General features: G+C 50.0%; 1 protein-coding gene across 1 annotated transcript in view; it reads right to left on the bottom strand.

Annotated features, from left to right (window-relative positions):
- SORL1 (sortilin related receptor 1) overlaps positions 1-15,269 on the bottom strand; it is a 137,115-nt gene that overhangs the window by 12,384 nt on the left and 109,462 nt on the right. Inside the window, exons 33-44 of the mRNA XM_066259808.1 lie at positions 14,422-14,553; positions 13,347-13,473; positions 13,015-13,184; positions 11,827-11,939; positions 11,509-11,613; positions 10,640-10,712; positions 7,748-7,830; positions 6,331-6,427; positions 4,014-4,198; positions 2,947-3,066; positions 1,544-1,708; positions 251-425 (exon numbers count right to left, since the gene is read on the bottom strand). Coding sequence (XP_066115905.1) covers positions 251-425; positions 1,544-1,708; positions 2,947-3,066; positions 4,014-4,198; positions 6,331-6,427; positions 7,748-7,830; positions 10,640-10,712; positions 11,509-11,613; positions 11,827-11,939; positions 13,015-13,184; positions 13,347-13,473; positions 14,422-14,553 — 1,545 coding nt within the window. The remainder of the gene's footprint in view (positions 1-250; positions 426-1,543; positions 1,709-2,946; positions 3,067-4,013; positions 4,199-6,330; positions 6,428-7,747; positions 7,831-10,639; positions 10,713-11,508; positions 11,614-11,826; positions 11,940-13,014; positions 13,185-13,346; positions 13,474-14,421; positions 14,554-15,269) is intronic.

Consider the following 15,269-nt stretch of genomic DNA (forward strand, 5'->3'; position numbering starts at 1 on the left):
GCAGCCAGACGAGGGCCACCACACTGCTCTGCGCCAGTGCGGGCACTCAGGCTAGTGTCTGTCCCCCTCCCCGCCCCGGCTCAAACTGCAGCCAGACGAGGGCCACCACACTGCTCTGCGCCAGTGCGGGCACTCAGGCTAGTGTCTGTCCTTTCTGTGCAGTTCCTGGGGGAACTCCCTGTCTAGAGCTGTCCTCGTGGCACTGCAGGGCCTCGCTGTGCAGGTGGCTGCTGAGCCCTCTTCTGCTTACCTGTGGTAATTTTTATGCTGGAATCTTTGCTCATGTTCCCCAGTTGGACAATGACGTGGTACTTCCCTCCCGGCTCCAACTTGTTCAGGGTGTACTCCACAGTACTGTTCTGGGATTTCACTTTGTAGCTCCTGTCGCTCTTCCTTATTAGATCTTTGACTCCAATGGCGTATAACTGAGACGAGAGAAAGGGACGCAGTTATGCGGCATCTTTCCTCTCGCTGGGTCACTGGTGGATTACGTATCCACGGCAACAATGTTGTAAGCCTCCCATGTCCGAGCCCTGCTCTTTGGGAAGCCTTTGGGTGGCTGGATCCAATCTCACAACAAGTATTCACCCCCAGAACTGTGTACAGAATTGTCAGTTCAATGCAGAACACAACTCTAGGGAAAGCTGTATTGATCGTGGCAATCGGTAGATAGGACAGTGGGTAGATAGAAACAGGCAAGAAAAACTCAAATTTATTATTCAACTTGTGTATGTATCTCCACCGCTGTCGCTGTCGTAGTTTTGGGATTTGCCAGAGGAGATCATCAATGAAAGTGATCAAAAGACAAAAAGCTTTATTCACTCCCCCTCCCCCTCCCCCTCCCAGGTGACTTCTTACATGTGTGGGGAAAAGGGGGAACAAAGGAACAGGGAGCAAGGACAGTAAACTCAACCAGGCGGGAGGAGTTGAGAGTCGAGAAAAGTCTTGGCAACCAAGGATTAACAACCCCATGGGCTGGGACAGGGCTGGGCAGCGAGGACGCAGGTAAGAGCAGCCAGGGCAAGAAAAAATAGGGGAGTTTTTTCTAGATTCCAATGCCTCTTCCTTTAGATGGTGAGGAGCAAACTTTACGTTAGGTTCCATTTAGCATATATGTTAAGCTTTGAAGGCTGAAAGTCTTTTTCACAACACCCAGCTCTGCAATGTGGAGCAGGAAAGGACCCATAGATGAGGTGTGAACGATGGGAATACCTTGGTCCTGGGAACACTTTTCAAAAACAGGGAACAGCCTGGAGGTGGCCTGCAGGCCTGTGTGCCAATCCATTTTGGAAAGACAGGGAAGGGAATGGGAGACAGCAGAGAGGGAGGGAGAAACCAGTTTCGCAGCTAGGAGTAATGGAGAAGGGACTAATAAAAAGGGGCACCCACAAAACCCCCGATCTCTGGCCAGACGGAAAGGGGGACCGAATGCTAAGCTCCAATCACCAGGCCTATGGTTCTTGCTCCAAACTAGGGTCCTCCCGCCCCCCATCCCAAACCATACTAAGAATAAACAAGGGTCCACGACCATGGGCCCACCCACCAAGTCCTGGTCCGGAGAGTCATAAGGGGATTCCCACTTAATGACAGCCGAGGTTTTGCCGGTGTGGACTGCGTGCAGGTGGCGGGGCGGGAGCCGGCTGTCCGGGATCATCTTCACCACCACGTAGTCCGAGGACGGCCCTTGGTAAGGCACCACCACCCGGACCTGCAACGAGCGCCACATGAATCGCCACGGTCGTCACCGAATCACCGTTTTCAACGAAACAGTGACGCACACATACAATTCAACTTCAATTGTACAAAGAGATAATAATGTAAAATAATTCCCACCTACTCTGGATGTCTAACTTATATTCCTGGTAAGAGTCTTTTGCATCTCCTCCCAGAAATGTGTAGATAAATGCAGGGATTCTGTATGTGTGTAGCTACATCCTTATATCTGCATGTGTACCCGTGTCGCCTATTTTTCCTAAAAAACTTTTACACAAATGTAAAAAAAGTTACATATACTTTGTTCTTAATGTCTTCCACTTAATAATACAGCTTAAAGTTTTTTTCCCTATCAGCACATTTAGCATTGTTGTGTTTCTTCCAGATGGTTGTCCCGGATTCTGTTGAAAGGGTAAGCTATACCATTTTTTTTTTTTTTTTTGTATTTTTCCGAAGCTAGAAACGGGGAGAGACAGTCAGACAGACTCCTGCATGCGCCCGACCGGGATCCACCCGGCATGCCCACCAGGGGGTGACGCTCTGCCCACCAGGGGGCGATGCTCTGCCCCTCCCGGGTGTTGCTCTGCCGCGACCAGAGCCACTCCAGCGCCTGGGGCAGAGGCCAAGGAGCCATCCCCAGCGCCCGGGCCATCTTTGCTCCAATGGAGCCTCGGCTGCGGGAGGGGAAGAGAGAGACAGAGAGGAAGGAGGGGGGGAGGGGTGGAGAAGCAGGTGGGCGCTTCTCCTGTGTGCCCTGGCCGGGAATCGAACCTGGGACTTATGCACCCCAGGCTGACGCTCTACTACTGAGCCAATCGGCCAGGGCGCTATACCATTTTTAACCGGTCCTCTCCTGGCAGACATTTGTGTCAAACTTTTGCTATCACAGCAATAGAATACCAAACATCTTCTTCCATATATTTCACTATACATGTAAAAGTATAGTGTGAAAGCTAAATTCCTAAAAGTAGAATTCGACAGAAGCTTTGATCTATTCTTGTGACCCGCTGGCTAAGTTCTCAGTCCTCCCTGGAGCCACTACTGGTGTGGTGTCCATCACACAAGAATTTGACACTTGTGTGTCACAGGAAATATCCTCCTGTCACACACACACACAGGGCCGGGAGTCCACAGCTCCAGCCCTAGGTCCTGGGTCTGCACGGCAAGCCCAGCAATGAATACCTCCCTTAAGAAAGAGAAGCTCTCCAGCACTTTCTGGTACGAGACACTTACCAGAAACAAATACTGCTCATCCTTACTGACAGTGACTGTTTGGTTGTGGAGTGAAGTTGTCAAACTCTTCGGGTTTCGATAGAGGTCAAGAAAGGACGTAGCATAGAAGATACCATAAACCTGGTAAAAGGGGAGAACAAAGAAAGGACATCAGCTCAGGGGCCAGGGACCTCCTTCTCTTGAAGTCCCTAATTCAGGTCCCTGGGAGCCACGTCAAAAGAGCTCCAAGAGAAGTCTTCATCTAATATCTATTTCATCAGCACTTAAGGAGATAGTGGCTTGGACCAGGTGCTATATTTGCACGGACAGAGGTAAACCTGGTGTGGTCTCTGTCCTTACAGAGCTAGTGTTTGAGCAGAGAGGGCAGAGAAGAAAAACAATTGTGAGTAACAAGTCGCAAACATAGTACAGTTAGATGCTACCCTAGAAGACTTCATAATAAGCCACGGAAAAGAGGAGGGTTCCCACAAGGAAGTAATGCTCTACAGTGTGAAGCGCAGATTTGGGGAGCTAGCTGAGTGGACATAGGTTGTGGGGAGCTAGCTGAGTGGACGTCGGACGTGGGGAGCTAGCTGAGTGGACGTCAGACGTGGGGAGCTAGCTGAGTGGACGTCGGGCGTGGGGAGCTAGCTGAGAGGACGTCGGGCATGGGGAGCTAGCTGAGTGGACGTCGGGCGTGGGGAGCTAGCTGAGTGGACGTCGGACGTGGGGAGCTAGCTGAGTGGACGTCAGACGTGGGGAGCTAGCTGAGTGGACATCGGGCGTGGGGAGCTAGCTGAGTGGACGTCGGGCGTGGGGAGCTAGCTGAGTGGACGTCGGACATGGGGAGCTAGCAGAGTGGACGTCGGGCGTGGGGAGCTAGCTGAGTGGACGTGCAGGGATGCTGGAGCGGGAATGTCAGATCAGACACCTCTACAAGGTAACTCAGAACTGACCGAGAGGGTAGCCTGTGTTTGGACTGAGAAAGAATGAAACAGCAATAGAGATGAAAGCCCGGGGCTGTCCAGTGAGCTAGAACCAGGGGAGAGTCCACACTCAGGGGGCAGCTGTCATCTTGGCTGACTTACCACATTCCTGGGGCCAGTCCAGGTGCATTCCACCGCAGTCTGATTAACGGCTTTGGCTTTGAGGCTCGGAGGCGGTGGGCGCACTCCTTTGGTCATGACATGCTCAAATGCCAGAGGACTATCTCCTAATTCAGTCTTGGCCCAGGCGGAAATCTCGTAAGAGGTTTGAGCTGTCAGGTTGCCAACTGTGAAAACAGGAACAAGGAGGTATAGATGCCAGGAGGGAGCTGGGGGTGCAGCCAAGAATCCGTGTCCTGATACGCACATCCTTTTTTAAAAAATGTAATCTCTTAATTTAAGTGAGGCCCACAGGTTGTAGCATTTTCATTATTTCACAAAATCGTTCAGAGTTCTTTATTAATGACTACTGCGAGAGGGACCAAAATCCTGGGACAATTAAAATGTCTATCGCAGTGTGTATAACAGTGGAAAAAAATGGCACCACCGGATTGCCCAGTGATGAGCAGTACTTCAATGAATTCCATGAGGTTCACGTACATCCCATGAACTGTTACAGAGCCGCTGCTAGTCATTTCCAAGGCTATGGGATGGGACTAAAAAATTCTCACAATCTTATGTGACATGAAAAAGGCAGGATATAAAATCTATCTATCTATCTATCTATCTATCTATCTATCTAGGTATTATTCTGACTTGCTAAAAAAGATATAAAAAAATGAAGGAAAAAAAAGGATTAATTTAGGAGATACCTGAAATTCAAAAGTGGTTTGCCTGGGGAGTGAAATTATAGGACATTTAAAAAATTTGTTTAATGTTTATTTTATTGATTTTAGAGACAGAGGAAGGGAGAGAGAGAGAGAGAGAGAGAGAGAGAGAGAGAGAGAGAGAGAGAGGAAGGAACATGGATCTGTTCCTGTATGTGCCCAGACCGGGAATTGAACTGGCAATCTCTGCTCTTCGGGATGACGCTCTAACCAACCGAGCTATCTGGCCAGGGCCGTTTTAAATTTTTTATTATGTATTTTTTTGTTTGTTTTTCAAATTTTCTACAATAAACATGTGTCCCCTTTCTAATTAGGTGGAGATGTTATTAAAAAGTAAAAGAGCAGTAAACAAGGCTGTCCAGCTAAGAGGACGGCCTCAGGAACCAGAGGACTGGGGTCAAGGCCTGACACTACACGTTGTAGCTGCAACAGCAGTTAAACTCTTCAACTCCATTTTTGGATCGGTAAGATAGAGAAAACAGCACTTCTTTGCAGCTGGCTATTTGAGGGGATTAAAAGAAAATGCTTGTGGAGCACCTGGCATGATGCCGGGCACAGAGCGGGCCCTTCACGGATTTCAGGCAACAGTAGGCCTTTCGTCCTTGACCCTGCCAATGTCTCCTGCTGCGTCCCTGAGGCAAGGGGACCACAGGCTCTGCAATTAGATATGGGTTCAAATCCTGGCTCCACCACCTTCCAGGGAGAGTCCTTCACCCCTGAACCTTGTTTTCTCCTCAGTACAGTGGTGCATCCTGCAGTTATGACTGGGGCTGTGGGAAACACAGAGGCCGAGGGCCGAGGGCCGAGGTCCGTGCCTGCCCACCGCCGGGGGCTCAATGGTCTTTTTACGGTCGCACAACCTCCTCAACCTTCGTTTTCCACACACTCAGAAAGATAGTAACAGATCAGCTGTTAGGAATAAAATGTGAGCAAAAGGACTTTGCAAACAGGCGAGAAGGGGGCCGGAAGATGCTGCCATGCCCTTCCCAAAACTCGCAGGCAGCCTTGGCCACAGAAGGCTTTGTCGGAAATAAACTAAAATCATTGCTGGAGCTCACTTTCAGGTATGAGAATTTTGACTGAGACTCAAGTGTCCACACAGGTGTCAGAGGAGGTTAGACAACTTCCTTCCTTCCTGAGCTCAGTGTGTTTGTGTCTTCGTTCAACGGATTCTTACTGAACCCCAGTTACACACCAGGCCCTGGGCTGCCTCGTGTTAGCAAAGGAGGAGCAAACCAAACCAGAGGGACAGAGAGGCAGCTAACTCAACCTGGAATCTCTTTCTCTCGGAATTCAAGCATCCTCTGTGGAGGGTTCATCAGGCTTTTTTCCAGTTTTCTCTCCCTTTTAATGCTCCACCTTCCTTTAAGAGCCATCAGGTTAAAAAGGGGGCTTGAGGAACTATAGGTGGACCCCTTGCCTGGAGTCAGGAGTCAGTTAGAGTACCCTCACTCTGCCCACCCAGAGTGGCAGCCAGGAGACCTCCACACATACCCACTTTCCTGGCACCCACCACCCGCCCAATGGCCAGGAGGGCCTTGGTCTAGTCGCAGTCCTTCCTGCACAATCACAGACTACTTCCACAGTGTTACCTTTGTGTGACAATATGCTCCCTCGGAAGTTCAAGGTTCTCGTCTCTTGTTTGTGGGCGTCAAATGCCCAAAAGAGGTTCACCACATAGCCATTCACCTGCCAAGAACCAAGAGATACGTCACAAACAGAACCGTCCTGGAGCGCCCCAAACTCAGAAGGCTCCTGTGCTGTGGTTTCTCAACGCGTGTCTCACAATGGGCAGGTGGTTTCTTCTGATCTTCAGACCAGTTTCATTCGTACTATTTGAATATTTAGATCTACGCCACCTACTTCTAAAAACAAACGTGAGGCCATTTATAATATAAAATATACACTCAATGACACACAAAAAAATTGATATGGAATAAAAGGACAAGAACCAACTAATCCATGCAAAAAGAGGAAAAAGTGAAAAAATAATTAGGTAACAGTATTTAAGGAGAAATCTTAGTAGTCCAGGCCAAGCGGTCAGGACAAAGGAGGCTTGGTTAGATCTCATGGCCTAACAGAAGCAACTCTACCCATGCATCAGGAAAGAGTGCCTTTTCCAAGTCCTGGGGTCACAGGAGAATGTGATCTAAGGGTCTTTAAACACAGGACAACAAATACAATAAAAATGTTTTCAAGATCAAAGACTAAGTAGACGTGCTCCCCACGAGGCCATTTCTTTTTAGATTTTTTTTATTTATTCATTTTTTAGAGAAAGGAGACAGAGAGTGAGAGAGAGAGAGAAGGGAGAGGAGCAGGAAGCATTAACTCCCATATGTGCCTTGACCAGGCAAGCCCAGGGTTTCTCAGCATTCCAGATCAATGCTTTTACCCACTGCGCCACTGCAGGTCAGGCAACGAGGCCATTTCTTGCACCGACTATCTCTGAAGCCAAAGGCAGGACACCATCTTGTAGTTCAGTGAATAGCACCAGGACTCTAAAGGTTTTGTCCCTCCAAAACTTCACAGACAGGGAGGGACGTGAGGACAAATGAACGAGAAAGAACACGACCGTCGACGCACGGAAGGGACAGTGATGGTGGAGGAGGGAGCTATGGGGTGGGTTGAAGTGTCTATGTTTCTAAGTATCTGAGTCTCTCTTAAGCCTGTTCCACTGTCGGAGCCTCCACATTAGCGCTTAGCACCAGGAAATCCAATAAAGCTGAAAATTACAGGGCATGCATATTCTGTTAACACCAACTCCTTATTTGCACTGTGACTGTGAACCATTTAATTATATGGTTAAAGAAAAGGCACCCGGCGGAGGCAGAATAATTACACGTGAGCCTCCAGTTGCTCTTCGTGGGGAAAGGAACCAGCCCCGTCGTGGCCCTGGAGCATCGCCGGATCAAGTCATTTGTTTCTCTTAATCTCACCGGACTCCGCTGTGTCGGTTCCCAGACGATGTCAAGCCCCACCCAACTCCCCCGTGTGAAATTTCAACGGTACCTTGATGTCACTCTCCATGGTCAGGGTGAAGCTGAGAGAATTCTCCCCGTAGCTGTCAATGTGGATATCGGGCGGTGGGATCTCTGCAAATGAAAAAGAATGCAAGAAGAGAAGCCACGTGATGAAAAGTGAGGAAGGCCAGGCTTACCAGTGTCACAATGCAACAGACAGAGCAATCGTTCAGTTGGAGAAGAAAGGACATTTCTTTGGCTGTTTTTAACGCGTCTGTCCCTTGTACCCCTGCGCTCCCGAAGCCAAGGTTGTGTCCACAGTTGCCCTGGTGAACACGAAGCTATTTTGGCTCAGCCAGCTGTCCTGGCAAGTGAGTCGGGCAGTAAAGTTCCATTATGTAAAGGAACCCACACAAGCTGGTTTCAGCCCGGTGCAGAGATCACAGTGAGTGGCCCAAGTGCCTCTGGGAGGATGACAGCAGGACATAGACTACGCCATAAATTGTAACGGTGCGCGTGGCACGTGGTAAGAACAGTGTCTCCAGAGTCTGGCCCCGCTGGAGTTCAAATTCCCGTTCAGACAACTGAGTAACCTGGGGAGCGTGTCCTCATCCTCACTGAGCCTAACGACGCAAAGCACTGCGGAGAGCCGGGGAGACTCACTGAGGTGCTGTCTGTAAAGAGCCAGCACGCACTAATGTCCCCTTTCTCTCCCTTTCCAATAAAGTCCCACCTGGGAAAGCCACTGGCATTCTGGAAGAGACCAGAGCTGAGAGCTGAGGGGAAAGGAGAGAGCAACAGAGAAAAGTTCAAGGACAAGCATCGTGCTTGTCATTTGGAAGATCTGCCCACGAGAAAGCTGATGGTGCCCTGCTATCCAACGTCTGAAAGGGCTCGACGGGACAAGTGATACCAGGGGAAAACACTGAAATGACCCCTCATAGGTTAGACTCTCAGCACATATGCCTCTTGGGCAGGCAAGAGGAACGCGGAGGAGTGGATAAGATTTGGTGGCAGAGAGAGGTCATGACCTAGAGGAGTTTCTCCAGGTAATCAACCAGTTAGTAAAACTGGGCTCGAGGAAAACACAGTAATCAGTAGGATGAAGAACACAAGAAGTTTCAGAAGCCCCACTCAGAGCAAAATGGTGCCGGTACAGCTCTGATGCTAAACCTGGATTATAATCATGTTACTGAGGACGGCCATCACCCTCTCTAAACACGTTGCCTCAGCCACAGACTGAGCACAAGACTACTTGTGGAACTGACATGCATTCAGAGATCACTTCATATAAAACAACTCAGGTGGCACCAGGGCCACGACAGGAAAAAGCTACACGATGCCTTTCCTCATTGTTGTTATTAGCCTGCTGTGTCCACAAGTTCATCTGGGGCTTCCCGTTGCTGCCATTGTTATTTTTCTCTTAACATTATTATGATACAGGGTCACAGATATTTCATAATAAATCCCTTTCGACTCAGCCCACAGCTGCCTCGTGTGTCTACCCTCATAAAGCACATGCCATATGGAAGTATTTTTTGTTTTTTTGTGTTTTTTTTTTTTTTACAGAGACAGAGAGAGGGATAGACAGGGACAGACAGACAGGAACGGAGAGTTGAGAAGCATCAATCATTAGTTTTTCGTTGCGACACCTTAGTTGTTCATTGATTGCTTTCTCATATGTGCCTTGACTGTGGGCCTTCAGCAGACCGAGTAACCCCTTGCTCAAGCCAGCGACCTTGGGTCCAAGCTGGTGAGCTTTGCTCAAACCAGATGAGCCCGTGCTCAAGCTGGTGATCTTGGGGTCTCGAACCTGGGTCGTCTGCATCCCAGTCTGACACTCTATCCACTGCTCCACTGCCTGGTCAGGCGCCATATGGAAGAATTTTAACAGAAGCAATCACCATGGAGGTTTTCCAAGGCAGGTGTGACTTGTGCCTAGGGAAGTTCAAGGTTTATGGTTTTGTTGACCTTCCAAAGTCCCCTCTTTTCAGTATATCTACTCGCTATATCTTGGTCTTGATTTTGTATAAGGAATGATACCACAATAAGAATTCTAGAGGGGTATGAGTTCAGCACCCTTTTTATAATTCCCACAAGTACCGTGCTTCAAAGACTGGGTGGCTTCACTGAATTTGGCTGCCGCCTGCCCTGGTCACAACCACCCCCAATTTTAAAGGTGACCAGATAGTGACTCTTCATGACCCACACCAGGTCTCTGCCCTACTGAGGCATCCATGCCAGATGATGAGCCAGCCACCCAGCAAGTCTGGGCCCCACGGCCACAGACACACGTCTCAGCCTGGGCAGCAGGACTCATGGTGGTCAAGCACAACAGGCCTGGGATAGGTGGTGGGAGGCAGATCAGGTTCCTGTCTGGTTCTGTTACCATGTAATAAGTGACACAACCTCTATGCAGCTCCTTATCTGTTCTTATAGTTGTGCTGAGGGTTCAATCGGATGAGCTGAGGGGTGCAAAGCAGGAGGCACTGCAGAGGGCCTGGTCTGTGGCAGCCAACAGCCGTCACTAACATCAGCCCCCGTGCCAGAACCCACCAGCATGGTGCGCTGGTGCCTCTGGGAGACGCAGGATGCCTCCGCATGGCGCTTTATTGCAAACACCATAAATGCAGCCGTACAAAACCGTCGTCACCTGTCATGGGAGGAAAGGGCGCCTCCTGTTCTGGATACTGTGCACAGGGCCAGGCCTGGAGGCCTTTGAACACCCTCTGTGTGTTTGCAGGGTGAGAAGTGCTCAGTTCTCGGAGGAGGAATCCATTCTACAGTCACCCAACCACCCAAAGAGACTGTGCCGGCAGCACGGTGGGGGGTGAGGCTGCAGGATGTTTTCTAATCCTCGCTTCTCCGTTTCCCCGTCACCCGGGAGTTACTTCCACCGGGCTGCTCTCGTCTCTAATCTGTAGACACCGGCATCGCTTACCTCTGCCCTTGACGGTGGTGATGGCTTTGGAGTCGCTCCAGTTTCCTATTCCACGACTGGTCACCGCAGCCACCTTTGCAAACCAGAGTGGGAATCAGCATGAAACAAAGGCAACAGACCACACAGCAGGAATGCCAAGTCAAGCTCAAGGAGGGAGACTGAGGCCATGAGGGTGTAAACAGTACACACAGAGGGATCCAGGACGTTCAGGAGCCCCAGCAACTGAAATAAGAGGGGGCGAGGGAGAGGCAACGAGAAAGAACCCACGGTGAAGGGAACGGGACCAGCGCTGAGATTGTGAAATGTCTACTGGGTGCTGGGTGCGTGAGTGTGTATGTGTCCATGTATGCACACAGAAGTGAACACACATACATGGAAAAGGGCAGTGAGGACCTTGTCAGTATAAGAGAGTCCACGGATGCACTGAGTAGTTGCAACACACATCTTGCACAAAATCTACCTCTTTTCTGCTAAAGAGATTTCATATTTTACAAGAACCTGACAATATTGATTCAGAAATGCCACTTATGTCTCTGTATCACCTGCAGCTGCAGACAAGGACCCAAGAGGCCGGAGCAAAAGTGCAGGAGTTGAAAAGTTAGCAGACCATCTGGGCAAGAGGCAGGCAAAGTAGCGTTACCAAAACAGCTTGGTCACCTGAGGGACGTCTGACTTCAAGTTCTCTGTGACATTGGTTTAAGGGACTGAAAGAAGGAAGAACCCCTCCCACTTCCAGGGCGAGGGGCTGGGTATTCAGCACACTGCTAATAAGGGTCTCATAAAGGTGAGCGGGAGGGAGTTCCTGGGAACGGCACCCATCTCCCACGTCCCGGGACTGAGCCGGTGCCGAAGTCGGGGCCGCGACTCACTCTGACTGTGTACTGAGCATTGACCAGCAAGTTCTTTATTTCTGTAAAGTTACTGGCAGCCCTCTGGGAGGCCCACATCCGGGAACCACTCCTGCTGTATTCCACCTAAGGTGAGAAGAAAAAACATTTTAGTAACACCTTACAAGGAGAGCAGAGGAGAGAGCGGAAGGTGGAGGGCAAAATGTTCTACGAGATGGATTGTTATTTACAAGGTTACATCAAGTCAAACCCTAGTCGCACGGGACACATTCTGCTCTAACAGACCCAGCAATCGGCTATGCACCCCAAGCCCATGGTCAGCTCCTGGAAGACACTCACAATGTATTCGCGAATGAGGCCATGGGTGTGGATGGGAGGAGTCCAGTGGCCTACAATCACACCCTCCACTTCCCTGTGGAGTGACAGCTGGAGATTCCGCGGGGCATCTGGCACTGGAAAAAGAGTCCACTGGGGTTAACACCCATCTGCATGCTGGTGAACTTGAGGAATTCCCCTGAGCTTAAAACGAGGACAAGACTGAGTCTGAAGCCGGCACTGTGGCCTCGCCTCTAGCAGATGCCATTAGCTTGGTCCATAACATGGACAAGAAACCTTTCCCCTCCTCCGGAAAGCAAGGCACGCATCAGACCACGGTGGTTTGATCGAGTCTTCCACAGGTCTGTGACCCACAAGGGCTGCAGGATGGAATCACTGGGCTTGCAGAGCCTTCAGTGGCCCTGGGCCTCCAAAAGCCCTTGTGACAAACAGTGTCCTCTGTCTCTCAGGCACTTCCTATTATAAACCTCTTAGGTAAGACCCCAGCAAAGCTTACCAAAACCCCTTCTTTTTGGTTTGGGTCAAACTGATTTAGCCTTAGGCTGAACCTCAAAGCACTCTACCCGAGAACCCTTCCCGCTCTCCCTGCCCGCACCCGGCTTTGACCACCCCGAGTGACCCCACCCCCCACCCCACCTCAGAGCATGCCTGTACCTCTTCCCGGATCTGGGAGTAATAGACTTCTCCATTGCAACTTTCCCTGTGGACTTCTCTAAACTACTTAACACTCCAGAGCTCTACTTAACAAACGTTCACTTAATAAAGTCGCAATGCTAGGTTCTTGGCAGTTGCAAATGAAGAACTCACAAAACGGTGGGAACAAGGGACTCCCTTAGGACACACGATATTAGTAAATATCTTTAAAATTTAGCCACAATACTTCTGACATGCCTCATATTTTAATGATGACATTAAAATGAATTTAGCTCTTAAGTGCCAAGTACTGGGAAACACCTAGAGACAGAAGGTGGAGACAGAGCCTAGGTAAGCACTGCTGGGAAGAACCTGAAATCGCCTTTCTGAGTGACAAGAACATTATGTGACCTCCGAAGAATGACTGTCCCATGATACCTCTGCACATGCGAGGTATGTGTGATTGCGTTCCCACACTCCGGAGCGTCTTTGGGAAACTCTCGGGAAATCTCACATAAGGTCTCGGATTGAACCCCAAAATGAAACCATAACACGTACGTCCCTCTGGCGTCCTCAGGGTCACAAAGTCGTTGGTACTGTGCACCTTGCTCAGACACTGGACCTGGACCTTCACCAGGTACGTGGTATCCGGCTTCAGGACTTTCAATACCATGTTTGTTTTGTTGCTGTGGGTCTCCAGGGTCTTCCAAACGCTCTCTCCGACCACCCTGGCCGAGAGAAGACGGAGATATGGTCGCAGGGAAGCGCAGGGTGGCTGAGGTGTCTGGCTCAGTCAATAAAGGGACATTCCACCCACACCGCGAGAGTTTACAGAGCACCCGGGGCCGTGAGGACACACCACTGACTCCCGCAGCACAGACAGGGCCCACCTGTAGTAGACATTATAGACGCAAGAAGCAGAGGGCATTTTCTTGGGTCGCATCCAGGTCAAAGTCACATCCCCAGAGAAGTCAGCTGTCCACTGAAGATTCTGTACTTTGTATACCGTTATTTCATCTAGGGAGAAGCAGGGAAAACGAGAAGGCAGAGGGCTTACAAATTCTGCACCTTCAGAACACCCACAAGGTGCCTTGACTTCAGATAGCCCCACAATGATCTACATTGTCAGGCCCCAACCTCGCCTGAGAAGCCACCCAAGAAAAGAGAGTCAGAGCCTCCCTATACAACCTTCCCCAGGGTCTCCGAAATTTCCAGTAATGATGAATTTCCTTGCATTTCACCTCACTGTCTGTACTCATTTTTAAAGGTGTTTCTCAATAGAGGCCAATGTCACAGCAGAACCTCTTGCTGTTACAGACCAAATGTTTGTATCTCTCAGAATTCATGCTGAAACCGACCCCCACTATGATGGGATCAGGGGGCCTTTGGGAGGTGATTACGTCGTGAAGTGGAACTCTCACAAATGAGATTTAGTATCTTCATAAGAGACCCTCGGGGGAGGGGGGGCTTCCTCATCACGTCCGCCCCAGGAGAACACAGGGAAAAGACAGCCGGCTCTGAACCAGAAAACAGGTCCTCACCAGACCCAAGTCTGCTGGTGACTTGATCTTGGAATTCCAGCTTACAGAACTGGGAGAAATAGCTTTCTGTTGTTCATAAGTCACCCAGTCTGTGGTAATCCATTATAGGACCCAGAAGGAACTACGGAAGTTACTGAATTCCTTCCGGGCAGAAGGACTGCGTCCACCCCCTCTGTAAGAGCAGCGGTGTGGCGACAGGAGGCGGGAAGTGCCCGGGAAATGGATTCCAGGCTAGCGTTTTCCTGGTGGGACTGACATCAGCCGGAGGCACGACAAGCTTCACTTCCCTTGGTGCCCCCAAATGGGGCAAAAATCTGTTCCCTTGTCAGACTGGCTCCCTCTGGAAAGTTCAAAAGGGCTCTCTCCGGAAAGCCAGCCAGGAGGGTTGAGCGTGGGCCCCGGGGTACACCGGGGCGGGACTCACCGCTGCACGCCCTCTCGTCGCTCTCGTCCGAGCAGTCCAGGAAGCCGTCGCAGCGCTCGGACTGCAGGATGCAGGTCTCGCTGTCCTCGCACCTGAACTCCCTGCTCGTACAGGTCAAGGTGCTGTGTGTGGCTGCAACAGAGGGAGGGGCCCTGCTGCACTCAACGTTCATCCTGTTTAGGAAGAGTAGTTTGCACTCCACATATCAATCAGCTGCTGCTTCAAAACGGGCCTCTGGACGAAAGAGAGGTAACCCCACGCAGGCGCCGGAATACCCTCGTATCTGACATTAGCAACGAGAATCTGCCTTCACGACCCGAGAGGGGTTTGGCGTCGAACTATCGAGTCTAAACCCTGGCTCTGCGTGAGTTGGAACAAAATGCCTAACAGCACCAAGTTCAGTTCCTGTTTATAAAACTGCAGTGACGCTTCCGTCACTCTTGTGTCTACAAGAATCCAACGAGATCCTAGCACCTGGAATGGTGCCTGGCTGAGAGTGGGCATCGGCAAATTGTAACTGTCACTCTGTGCTGCTGCTAATCCTTCTGCCCCTCTATTAGTCTGCAGTCCAGAATAACGCTCCGCTTCCCAGCTGGAGTAACACTAACAGTAGCAAGGTCAATCAGTATTGAGAGGCATGTCCCGTTATGTGGTATTTAAGTATATATACAATAAATTGTATAGGTTTCAAAGTATTTTACCAGAAAATGAAATGTCACAAATACAGAGCATTGGTGAATGAAAAGTTACGCAACTCCACGACTATGAACCATCCTTGGAAGTTCTCTCCAGTTCTGAAAGTAGAGTTAAACTGCATAAGGCTCTAAAAAGCAAGCCATGACCATATA

The sequence above is a fragment of the Saccopteryx bilineata genome, chromosome 2, assembly GCF_036850765.1.
Source record: "Saccopteryx bilineata isolate mSacBil1 chromosome 2, mSacBil1_pri_phased_curated, whole genome shotgun sequence".
NCBI classification, from domain to species: domain Eukaryota; kingdom Metazoa; phylum Chordata; class Mammalia; order Chiroptera; family Emballonuridae; genus Saccopteryx; species Saccopteryx bilineata.